Genomic DNA, 13,304 nt, shown 5'->3' with positions numbered 1-13,304 from the left:
TAGAGTTGGAAGGGGCCTATAAGGCTACCAAGTCCAACCCCCTGCTCAATGCAGGAATCCACCTTAAAGCATCCCTGATGGATGGTTGTCCAGCTGCCTCTTGAAGGCCTCTAGGGTGGGAGACTGAGCCCACAACCTCCCTAGGTAACTAGTTCCATTGTCGCACTGCTCTAACAGTCAGGAAGTTTTTCCTGATGTCCAGCTGGAATCTGGCTTCCTTTAACTTGAGCCCGTTATTCCGTGTCCTGCACTCTGGGAGGATTGAGAAGAGATCCTGGCCCTCCTCTGTGTGGCAACCTTCCAAGTATCTGAAGAGTGCTATCATGCCTCCCCTCAGTCTTCTCTTCTCCAGGCTAAACATGCCCAGTTCTTTCAGTCTCTCCTCATAGGGCTTTGTTTCTATTCCTCTGAACTCCCTCCTGCTTGTCTGCATCCTTCTTGAAGTGTGGTGCCCAGAACTGGATGCAGGATTCAAGATGAAGCATAACCCGCGCCAAATAGAGGGGAACCAGTACTTCTCTTTACTTTTATTAATGCAACCTAAAATAGCATTTGCTTTTCTTGCAGGCACATCACAGTGTTGGCTCATATTCATCTTGTATTTTGCAACCTTTCCAAGATCCTTCTCTCTTGTAGTATTGCTGAGCCAAGTATCCCCCATCTTGTAATGATGAAGTTAGACTTAGACACCCCGTTGATTTTGTCTTCTAATTCCTTTTAGCAGAAGCTAACCCCAGTTAGTCCACACTTCTAAAACGTGGCTATTTCATGATTCTGTCTCAGGGTTTCCCCATGCCCACTACCTCCACCACTTTTCTTTTGGCTGCCTCCATTTTTTTCAAGGTGCAGAGGTTTGGTCATGAAAATGAAGCCTTTATTCAAAAACCAAGCCTGCAATTCTGGGGTCAATATTTAATGGTTTAATGATTGCACTTCTTTTTCCTCTTCCAAAGAACTCAAGGAAGTACACGCGGTCCTCCTTATCTGCATTTTATCCTCACAACAACCCCGGAAGGTAGGCTAGTGTTACTGAGGGTCAGTGATGAGCCCAAAGTGACCCAGTGAGTTTCATGGCCAAGTGGGGATAAGAACCTGGATCTCCCAAAACTTAGTCAATACTCTAACCACTAACTACATTGGATCAAATATGTACAGGCAGTGCCTGAGTATTAGTACCAGGACAGTGGTGAGGGGGCATGGGGGACAAAAAGTGAAATGAAATGGGACAAGAACAAAAATACGTCAGGGGTTGGGCATTGCTGAGACCCAGTTTGGGGGGGGATAATGCCAACCCCTGGAGCCCCCTGGCCTTGCTTCTCCTCTTCCCTGCTGCCACTGCCTATTCACCTGCCTTCCCTGAGGGAGCAATGGCTTCCAGTTGCCTTTGTTTCACCCTCTGGGTGTCTGTGCAGATTGAGCCCAAAGGGAGAAAAGAAGGGACAACATCAGAGGGGAGGGAGAATCCTGTAGGCATCTTATCAAAGGGTCCCTCAAAATCTGATTCCCATGCTGAAAGAGAGTGCTAGTGTTGAGCTTCATCACACCAGCATTTTATTGCATTCTCGTCATGCCTAGTTTGTGGTTTTGCAATGTGGTACTCACATGAAGTCGTCGCTGTCCTGCACTCATCTCGCCTCTTCCCCTCCCTTTTCTATCTTATTTTGGAGCAGGGAAAGTCTGGTTTATTTCCTCCATGTGGGATTAAAGTGCCCTTCCCCCCCCCCCCATGTATTGTTGTTCTTGCATTTTTTTTCTTTTTGGGGTGCCCTGTGCTTTGAACATGTGCTTGCTGATGAAAGAGGAGGGCGAGGCAGTTCTCCTTCTCCTCCTCCAGCACACCATGTTGAATGAATTGAGCCGGTCAAATGGGCTTTTGCTGCTCCAACCCCACCGTCACCTCCTTGCCTGCAGAAACAGCACCCAACCAATTAAATGTTGAATCAGTAAAATGCTAGACAACAAAGCCAGAGTGAGGGGGGAAGGCTCCCACATCCATCACCCGACAAGAACCAATGAACTGGAGGGGGAAGGAGAAGGGGTGGGGTGCGGCAGGTGCAATAACGGGTGAGCAAACAAGTGAAAAGAGAGTTCCCCGGTATAGCTACGACTGTGAAAGGGACCAGCACACCACTCTAAAGAAACGGAGGTCAAAATCACAGGTGCATATCAGAAGAAGAAAAAAAAGGTGTGATGGAACTCATGGACCCACACTTTCAGCTCATATATGCAGGATAAGAATGGATAGGGAAAAAGATCAAAGACCAAGGATAAGTAGTGACCATGGGAGAAGAGACAGGTTTTATTAAAAGTGTAATTAAGGCAGAGCTGGGAACCTCAGGCCCATTGGCCAACCCAATTCAGCTCTCCAGGGTTCATCAGGTAGCTATGCCCCATTCCCTCAGCTATTGATTATATGATAGTTTTCTAGCTTTTAAGAGCTATAATGTGCTAATATTTATTTATTTTTGTGTGGTTTTGGTTCCACCCCTTTTACCTTTTGCCCTATCCCCCTTGCCTTCGCCCACCACAGGAATGTGGCACCTAAGAGCCTCTTTAGAATTGAATTCAGTCCCACTCTTGAAGTAAGGGGAGGCTAGAGTAGTTCACACACACACACTCCTTTACACGAAACACTGAATCAAAAGCCACAAATTGGGATTTGATCCAGTAGTTCAAATTCAATCTAGCTGGTTATTCTAAGTAGCTGGAAGAAATCTTTCTTTCCAAAGATACACATGCTGCAGCTGATGTTCCTTCACCCCTAATTATTACCTGTCAACATACTAAATGGAGCTTCATTTTGATTCAAACTCTGCAGATTTAATGTGCACCCCACCAGCCACCTCCCAGCACTGTTATTACCATTTAGAGGATGAATAAACCAAAGTGCAGAGATCTGTCCATGAGCATTTTCACATCCTTGATTAAAAACTAGTACAGAAATCTATATATTTGGTGAGCCACTTTAGATTTTGCACTGTCCGTTAAACAGCAGTCACAGCAACAAAACCTGTTGCAACTTTCACAAGCCGGATTTCAACCCTGGTTCTGTGGTGTTTAGAAAGAAATATCCTGACGTCCTGGTCCTGGTCTGAAGATGTAGACCACACTATGACCCTGTTCAGATGCCACACTATGCCACAGTGCTTAAGTATTTTGAGCTAAACATTATGGCTTAGTATGCCATGTGAACCATTCCTAACCATGGTGACAACATAACCATGGTTTAAACTCACTAACCATTTGCTTCAAAAGGGTCAGCAGCCTAACCATGACTTAATAAATTGTCTGAACAGGCCTACTATCTCTGAAATATAATGCACTGGGCCTATAGATTAAAAACATTCACATACATGATTTGCGCATGACAGCAGATATAATTTCCCTATTTTGTGATTGCAAGTTTGCTTTGATTTTGTTTCCTGGAAAACTGCTGAAACCTATGTCCCTCAAAAGGGTCCTCACTGTAACCTTTATAATACATACGCACTCTATTTCTTCCTTCCCTTTAACAAAAATCATTGTAAAACATCAACCAAGTGTGTATTCTTGCTTACACACAGGCAAAGAGCACTGTCTTAAAACAAAGGTTTGAATCCATCTGTGCCCTTGCATGGGTGGCCCTGGTACACCAGTGATAGTGTATACAGAACCCCTACCACTGCTGGCTGCGATGTAGTGTCTCCGGGGTCAACCACCAAAACAAGTGAAAATGCTTGTTTTTGGAAGGGGCATGACGTGCCCCTTCCAGAAATGAGCGTTTCCACTTGTTTTGGCACTTGTCCCCAAAAGCACTACATCACTGCCATCAGTGGTAGGAGCCATGTGTGCACCACTGCCATGCCTGGGCTGCCCGTGCAAGGGCACCATTGGATCCAACCAATGCAACTTATGAAACTTGCATGATATTTCACCATCTCCAGTCTAATCGGATGGTTCTTATACTAGTAGCTTTCGTAGCGGGTCCTGAGACTTTCACAGCAAAGATAATCAATTGCTGGGAGTCATTCATTTATTCCTTTATATGAAAAGAAATGTGCTCTCTGTGTGTGTTTGTCCTTTGTCTTGAAAAAAGACCTCCACAGAACTTACTAAGTAAAAGAACGAGTAGCTTTGAGTTTCCCAGGCAACATGGCTCAGCATTTGCAGCAACGGCATAAGCCAGTATTGACTTAATGCAAAAGTAGCTTGATCTTTTAGCTGCTAAGTAAACTCTTGCACCAAGAGGTAGACTGAAAGATTTCCAAAACAAGGATTCATTTGCTATTTGGGGTTCCTTCATTCCTAAACTCCCTCAAGAAAGGTCAGCCTACATCTGTGCTGTAACCAAGAGATGACAGTGGAGTTGTCAACAGGCCATTATGTGATTAGATTGACCAACAAGGCTCCTGTGTCTCTGTCGGTTCCATAACAGGAAGAAATTTGAGTCACAGTTTTTTTCAGAGTAGAGATACAGTGATTGGGAAAGCTGTGCCTTTGGGAATTTCTGTCTGTAATGCAGCAGTAAAGAAGACACAGTCTTACCTATCAAGAAAGTGACCACTCTAGCAAAGTGCAAGTTAAAGCAAACTGAAGGCTATTTACACAAAGAGAGCCAGTGTGGCGTAGTGGCTAGGGTGTTGGACTGGGAGTCAGGAGCTCACTGGGTGACTTTGTGCCAGTCACAGACTCTCAGCCCAACCTACCACACAGGGTTGTTCTGAGGATAAAATGGAGAGAAGGAGGATTATGTATGCCGCCTTGGGTTCCTTGGAGGAAAAAAGGTAGGATATAAATGTAATAATAAATTTAATAAATTAATAAATTCCCGTTGTAGCCTCACGTATAGTAGTAAGCAACAGGGGCAATGAAGAATGCCATAATATGAAGACTTGTTGACAACATTATATCACAGTGATTAAGAGGTTACCTTGCTCAGTGATAATTTCATGAAAACCACAAGGGCACTTCCAGCCTTGGCCTTCATAAGACTATGGTATGGCCACTCTTGTGTGCTCAGAAAAGGAGGATATTTTGCAAGGCGGGTATGAAAAAGGTTAAAATGAAAATGAACATTAGAAATAAATAATTAGGAAGGATGGATTCATTTTTACAGGGAAAAGAAACAACTGATGATACATTACTGTGCTTAGTTAGCATGATGGATCTTATCATTTTGCAGATTATAAGCTGTTGTTACCACATGAATTCCTGTTTCTATGAAGCTGTTATCCTCTGTCATGGGTTGTTTCTTCCTATCAGTGCATTACCTTGCAAACACATTACTTAACAAGGTGACACAAGCTGAGATCACTGAGAACGAACAATCCCAAACACGTAGATTGTCAAAAACAGCATATTCAAAGTGATTATACGTGGAGTGACTCCTAAGGAAGGAAATATCTTTCTGAAATGTGTTGGGCTTCTTAAAGCATTTCCCCACACTTCCAAATATCTTCTTCCGTGTTTTTTGATCCCTAATATAAGGCATACTTATGCACCAACATCTGCTATAACAACTATCCCACTAACCACAAGCTTCAAACCAATTAATAGTTAAACCTCTGCTACACCCCCAACTTACAGATCCAGTGTCTACTACAGCAACACCTTTAAATAGGGAGGTAAAACGTCTTCTTCCCCTCTCTTCTGGTGAGTTCAGTTACAGTCCAATCACATGCATGGCATCACCTAACTCCTATTGATGTTTTGGGATGAAGCTTTTCTGACAGCAGCAGGGGCAGGATAGGGGCACTGACTCTAAAGGAAGAAACCGGGCATGATCTTTTCTTGCCAGCTCTGCAGGTCTTTCATACCTCTGCAGATTTCCCTTAATAAACACAATTGTAGTCTTTCCTCCTTTGTATTTCAGACTTATTTGATGACTAAATAATATATGGGACATCATTTGATGTATGAACTGGATTTGAATTCACATATGTGTGTGTTTAAAGTTGTTATATAGCATATAATGGTTGCACTATGAAATAAGCTGAGTGTTTTAACATTGCAGTCCTAGAGCTTTTCAACATGAGGCTGTTAATCTGCTGTGTCTACTTTCAGTTTCATTGCAGAATTGAGGTCTGAGCTGCCTACAAAATGCTTTTATTTTCCTGCTTTTCTGCTACATAACCTCTAGGTGGTGCTGTGGTACAGCAGAACAGCTTAATTACACAAGTAGAGAAATGCATTTTGTTTCGCTTTCAGAAATAATACTGTATTTCCCCACTTTAAAAATACTTGGGAAAGTGCTGTTTAAAAGCAGAAGCAAAACTGGAGGGTCACAACATCATCTAAAGATACTATAACAAAGTGACTGAGGAATAATGAGTGAACAATAAACGTTTCATGTAGAAAAGCTCCTAAACACACACTAGGGAGTAAGTCCCATTGATTCCAATGGAATTTACTTACAAATAAATGTGCATAGATTTGTGCTGAGCATGCTTAACTGTAAATAGACATCTCACTGATTTAAAAATACTTGGGAAAGTGCTGTTTAAAAGCAGAAGCAAAACTGGAGGGTCACAACATCATCTAAAGATACTGTAACAAAGTGAGTGAGGAATAATGAGTGAACAATAAATGTTTCATGTAGAAAAGCTCCTAGACACACACTAGGGAGTAAGTCCCATTGATCTCAATGGAATTTACTTACAAATAAATGTGCATAGATTTGTGCTGAGCATGCTTAACTATAAATAGACATCTCACTGATTGTGATTCTATCTAGGGCTGCTGCACATGTTGCATTAAAACTTAGATACATGCATCTTCAGCATGTCTTAATCATCTGTTCTCTGTAACATTTGGAAGGCATTTTGATGTCTGAAAATACCTGCTAAACACATCTCCAAGAACTACACTTCGTTGTTTTACAGATATGCAAATGTCCTTCAAATATTATATCTCAAGAAGAAAGCTTGTTGATCCGCTATGAAATTTGGGGACCTGAATTTGGAAGAGGTTGAGGTTAAGCATGGCCAGCATCCTTTAACATGTGTCCCATGGCTCCAAATATGAAGAAATGGCTGCAGGCATTTCTTGTTTTACTGTGTGCTTCTCTTGGTGAAAATGGCTTTATTGGTAGGGTGACCATATTTGGGAAACCAAAAAAGAGGACACCTAGTGTGTGTGTGGGGGGGAAGCAGCTTTCTGAGTCCTGCAGAAAGTACGTTATTCCCCCGCCACCTTAAAGAACCCGATTGGAGTGGAGGAGGGGAAAAGTTTTCACCATCCACTCCAGTTGGGGCCTTTTCTATAACGTCCACGAATGACCCACTTTCCCCTTTAAGACCTCAATTGGAGCTCGGGGTGGGGGAATGATGTGCCTCAAGAAAGCATGTCATTCCCTCCTGCCATGCTAATGGCAGCCTTAAAGGAGAAGGTGTGTCATTCCAGGACATTATTGAAAATTATAGAAAATCCCCCCTGACACCATGGAAAGAACAAAAACCAGGATAAATCCGGGGAAATCCTGACAGTTGGTCACCCTATTTATTGGTTGGTCTTGAAAGTCAATCTAGCTTCATCATAACTATCAAGTGTATTTTTTCTTTAAAAAATATCAAGTTTTGTATAAATGCTAAGGGCCAAATTTTGTTTTGTACACAGGACCAGCTGCCCCTGTAAATACAGTTTTCTGGATGAAAACAAAAAGCTGATGCCTCGAAGGGATGTACCATCCTATCCCAAGGTACAATGAGTTATATAAAAGTTCAAAATACCATTTTACAGAGAAGATCACCACGTCAGATAATATCCTTTTCATGCCCTGTTTATTCTTGAAATGTTCTGCACCCAAGTGCTACCTAGATTTACCTATAAAACTAGTTGATAAAGTTTCCAGTTTCTTTGCTCCAGGTGATGGTGAAATTTTGTTTCTTCCATATTTATATAAAATGTAAATTCTAAGTGATGTATCATGCCCATAAAAACTAAGTTTACTCTGCAAGATGCACATTCAGGTTCAATGGTGGTTGAGGCCTACTCAGTGAGGCGTACAGAACATTTGAGCGCCCTCTGGGATTATAAATGCGATACTTAGTTCAAAATCTGGGAGAGATTCAGAATTAATGAGGAGTTCACAAAGGAAAGAGGGATTAATGTCTACAAAGGATGTAGCCATTAATCCCCAATGGAAAGGGTGTGGGTATGGATGTGAGAGGGGGCAGTGGGAACACGCCTATTGGCCATCCACCTCCCATGCCAAAAGCCCTTAATGAAAAAAGTGCCATGAGTTACATACAGCTGTATATAATATGTAGGGTTCCTCTACCTGAATGGAACCCTAATTGACCAGGTCTCCCAAATGAATTGAATGCTGAACAACCAGCTGCCTGGTGGCACAGTGGTGAATTTTGAAGTGCAGTCACTCGTCATGACAGCCCCTATAGCCATGCCCCCAAGGAGAGTCCAAATATGCCAGCAACTGTCTTGATTTCTATCAATAAACCAGTTCTATCACTTAATCTCCACCAGGAGCAGGACTTCTGTGAAACTAATGGTGCTTAATTGCCCATTCAAGACCAAGGCTAAATCTACACTGCTCCTTCATAGTGGTATTGAAATGCACTGATAATATTTTTTGAGTCTGTTATACTTACTTAATGGTGACATGCTCTTAATGGTAGCATGCTCTGCACAAGCTCAAGAACACTCTTACTAATTTTTCCTGATTTGTGATTTGTACCAGACGTTTGAAAACAAGTGCTTGAGCTAAGCAATCAGCTCTTGTTCAAATGATTTCCTGGATAAGGGAGAACTTGAGCTGAGTCATTGAAATGGTTGGTCTAGAGATAAACCTGATGCTGTTGACAAAAGCAATTCATAACAGTGGCTCCTCTTCTCTGCAGTACATGCTTTCTCAGGAGACAATAGAAGCTCTTAGGAAACCAACCTTTGACGTCTGGTTATGGGAACCCAATGAGGTAAGGATGCCAAATGGAAACTAAGTCCTGACCTCCTATCTTGTAGATGTCATTCTGTGAGTCTGTTCATGAGTGTTTGAGGACTGGAACTTGGACATGGATGTTGCAGAAACTGGTTTGAAAATGTGTAAACAAATTCAAGGACTTCTTAAAAGAAATGAAGAATCTAAAAAGGGTTGTCCTATTCATAAATGCAGCATGAGAAACCCTAGAACTAGCTGGAGCAGCAGACCTGTGTTTAAGGTGCTTCCCCAGCTATAGATATTGTGGATAGAATTGCAGAATCATATAGTTGGAGAGGGGCTGGTAGTCCCTGGTTCAACCCCCTGCATAATCCAGGAAATCCAAAGCTAGTCCAGTCTCTGTTAAAGATCTCCAGTGAGGAAGAGCCCAACACCCCTCTAGGTTATTGGTCAAACTGATCTTACTGTCCAGACATTTCTCCCAATGTTCAACTGTAATCAACCCTCCTGTGATGTCCTGTATGAGCAAGTTGGCTTCATTAGACCTAGTTCTGCTTGCCACCCCACCCCCACAGAGAACAAGTCTTTGCCCTTTTCTGTATGTGATAGCCCTTCAGTATTTGATTAGTGCTATTATGTCCCCACTCAGATGTTCCTCCAGGCTAACATATCCTGTTCCTTCAACCTTTCCTCAAAAGACCTGTTTTGTTTTTAATCTGTACAGCACCATGTACATTGATGGTGCTATATAAATAATAATAATAATAATAATAATAATAATAATAATAATAATAATAATAATAATAGACAACCCACCATCACCACCAAAATGGCTTCCAAGGCAGTATAAAAACATAAAATTATATATACAATCTAATAAAAACGTCAGTCCATTATAACTGAGAGGAATTAAAGCAAAACTCATTAACCAGTTAAAAAATACATTCAATCAGAATAAATTATAAACATGTTTAAGATGCCCAGGCAAGCCATTTTAATCTGGCACCTAAAAGCGTATAACACTGACACCATTTAAGTGTCTCTCAGAAAGACATTCCAGAGTTGTGCCACCACCAAAGAATAGGCCCTGACCTTCATGCCTTCATAATACATGTCTTTTACTGAAGACACTTGGAAAAGAGCCTCCTCTGACAAATTGAATGCATGGGTAGGTTGGTATAGGTGGAGATGTACCTTAAGGGAATTTGAGACCCATACCATTTAGGGCTTTAACGCTAAGCACTATACCCACTATTTTCCATACTGTTGACCATCTTCATTGCCTTCCTTGAATCTGTTCCAATTTGTCTATATCCTTCTTAAAGGGCAGTGCCCAATAGACACCTATTGTATCTCAAAACCACTTCTATGGTAGAAGTTTCTTCTGACAATGGATAAGCAAATGACATAATGTACTAATCTAATCACTTTCATACCTTAATGTGCATGAGCTAACAATTCTATAACAGAGGCATTAACTTCAAGGTCCCTACCAATGCTATGATTCCATTTTGAGGGACTGTTTCCCGAAATACTTGATGGGTGGTGATTGCCTATGGATGTTTGGATACAAACATAGAAAACAAACAAATAGAAAATTGCATTTCAGCAGCCTGCCTTATTCATAGTACAAACAGCAGTCATATAATTAGATGCACAGTGGTTTGAAAGGCACATGTGTACTCTTTATGCTCAGAAGTAATTACATAAACCAGTGTGAATACAGAGTCATGGCATCATCTGGATAGGTTTGTCCTGTGGATTTAAGTTTCTGTGAGATGTTTCAATTACGTTAACAGCACTTTGCTAGGATGGTGTTGTGTAAGTGCTTGTTGCACCATTACAGTGTAGAGCAATAACATAACAGCCTTCTTTGAAGTCTCTCAAAAATAAGTATGTTTCCTTCTTCCTCCAACTCCCATAACAAAGCACTTTAAATGGCAAAGAAATAATAGTATTACATGTAATGGGTCATAGGGAACATAAATACTTTTAGCTAAAATGCTGAATGATCAGCATTCAGCACTGAAAAAGAGAAATGCATGGCCTATGACTGTTGTCTTAAATTAATATTTTTCCTGTGTGTTTCAGCTACTGGAACACACAGATATGCTGTTCTGTTTCCTGCATGGAGAGTGAAAGATTACATTAAATACAGGAAGACAGCCATGTTTTAGGCAGGGCTGGTTTAGCATGTACTTGTTGCCAACTGCTGTTATCTTCCAGTTCTGCTCTGCTGTGCACTTAGAGGAAGATTTGAAGGCTTAACAGGATTTTGGATCAATTTATTAGCAAAATTAATGTACTTGGGGTTTGTTTGTTTGTTTTGTTTAATGAAAGAGTTTTATTTGGTGTGGGCAGAGATTGGGTAGAAATCTAAAGTTTTGTGAGACTTGGTCCATTGCCACAGAAAAAAAGATGCTGGTGTCCCTTCAGCTGCATTTAAAAACAAAAGTCTTGCCATTGATTTGTACAGGAGTAGGACTGCAACTTCTGTAACCATGCAGATCTCTTTCTTAAGGGTTCAAGATGACCAATTGATCATGAACACTTTAATCCTCATATTTTGGGACTCAGACATAGGCCGTAGCTAGACCTAAGGTTTATCCCAGGATTGTCCCGGGGTCATCCCTGTTCATGTAAATAACACACAGGATATCCCGGGAGCAGGCAGGGAGGACCCCGGGATAAACCTTAGGTCTAGCTAAGGCCACAGTCCTTTGCCCAAGGCTGCCCAATGAGTTTCTGGAATTAAAAATTGAAACTGATTTCCAACGTTGGCATGCTAGATGCATCCAGTAGTGCTTTCAAGCCACAGACTACATTAGAGTGTGCAATGTATATATTTTTAATATACAGTAGTGAGGATAATATAAAAATAACCTGAGAACTCTTTTTCTCCCTCCAGATGCTAAGTTGTTTAGAACATATGTATCATGATTTAGGATTAGTGAAAGACTTCGGCATCAACCCTATCACCCTGAAACGGTGGCTGGTAAGACTTCAAGTGGATTTCTTATGGAGACTTTAAAATATTTGTGATGTTTGTTTAAGCATATAATTTTGCAAAAATCTACATGTAAACTCATGCACTCAGAATTAAAGAAAAATATTAACAGAATATGAAATAAATACTGGAAATGATAATGCCTATATTAATTATAATGCCCCTGCTGGCTTCATCCAGTACTGACCTCAGATGTTTTGGGCCCTTCTTTAAATGAAAAACTTAAGCAAGCCACCTAATTGTCTGGTGCCTCCAAATTACAAGATGTGATGCCAAGCAACACTATGATATTGTTCTTTTTCAAAATTAAAGGCCTTTTACCTGAGTTGCCTAATGGGTCTCTCTATGCCTTACATCAGTTTTTGCATCATTTTTTTACTTTGAGGTGTTTCCATTCTCCCACACACACACACACACACACATGCACACACACCTCAGTCGAAATAAACCAAGTAAAGGCAGGAATAAACTCTCTCCTCCCCAAACTAACACAATTCCATGAGCACCACTCAAAAACAGAAGCTCAGCTTTGAATAGGATTTTATTCCTACCTTAAGTTTATTTCCATTACTTGCAGTTGCTTGGAAGACAGGGATGTTGAATAAGTGTCATATGCACTGGAAACCTATTTCTTCATCCTGCAACTAGATAAAGGCACCAGACAAAGAATCTTGAAGGGCAACATATACCCCATTCATTCCAAAGTCCCCATGTTATTTAGAATCATATTTTAGGTCCACCTATCCCATAAACATTCTTTTTAAAAAGTAAATCAGTTAGCAAGGCTATTCCACTGTCCCTGCCTCATGCTGCAAACAAGGTAATTATACTGGATCCAGAAAATTATACTGGATCCACTATGAACCTCTGTGGTGATGATTCAAATTATCCTTCTTGCTGCCGTCACAGTGTTCCAAGGCCTGCCTTGAAGGAACCGGATTGCCAAGACATTTAGGGAAACCCCGCACTTTCTCTGCTGTGGGATGGCAATGGCTAATCCCAACACAAAGGGAGGGAGCGGGCTTTCCAGCAGCCATTCGGCCTGCCGGGAATGCCCTGGTGGATGGCAACCAATCAAGGGTTGCCATCTGCCCAGAAATGCCTCCGCCATGAAATCAGAGCAAAGTTAGAGGGTGGATGCACTGTACTCAGCACGCTCCAGCGAAAAAGTCGGGGTAAGTCCCTGACATTTTTTATTTGCAGGTTCACGGGAAACACTGCGATGGCTGCAAGGTGGCTGCTGCGTTGTATAACCGACACAGCGCCATTGTGCAGCAACCACAGGGCTTTCAACATGTCTAGGCAGCCCCCTAGTTGCTGATTAGCTATTCTTTGGGTGGCTTTACATATTCAGAGCAGCTGTGAAAAATGGCTGCACAGTGGACTCTTTGCACTTTAAAGTACTATGCAGAGGTGGAAACTGCA

The 13,304-nt window shown here is 41.5% G+C and overlaps 2 protein-coding genes across 4 annotated transcripts in view; one reads left to right on the top strand and one right to left on the bottom strand.

Moving 5' to 3' along the window:
- WDR4 (WD repeat domain 4) overlaps positions 1–13,304 on the bottom strand; it is a 208,983-nt gene that overhangs the window by 138,048 nt on the left and 57,631 nt on the right. The window lies entirely within an intron of this gene.
- Positions 1–13,304, top strand: part of PDE9A (phosphodiesterase 9A) — a 77,499-nt gene that overhangs the window by 44,940 nt on the left and 19,255 nt on the right. For all 3 annotated transcript variants that reach the window (XM_063126588.1, XM_063126587.1, XM_063126586.1), the window contains 3 exons: positions 7,594–7,675; positions 8,835–8,909; positions 11,781–11,867. In XM_063126588.1, coding sequence (XP_062982658.1) covers positions 7,594–7,675; positions 8,835–8,909; positions 11,781–11,867 — 244 coding nt within the window. The remainder of the gene's footprint in view (positions 1–7,593; positions 7,676–8,834; positions 8,910–11,780; positions 11,868–13,304) is intronic.

This window comes from Elgaria multicarinata, chromosome 5 (assembly GCF_023053635.1).
Source record: "Elgaria multicarinata webbii isolate HBS135686 ecotype San Diego chromosome 5, rElgMul1.1.pri, whole genome shotgun sequence".
Classification (NCBI taxonomy): Eukaryota; Metazoa; Chordata; class Lepidosauria; order Squamata; family Anguidae; genus Elgaria; species Elgaria multicarinata.
This window is presented reverse-complemented; position numbering and strand designations above follow the sequence as displayed.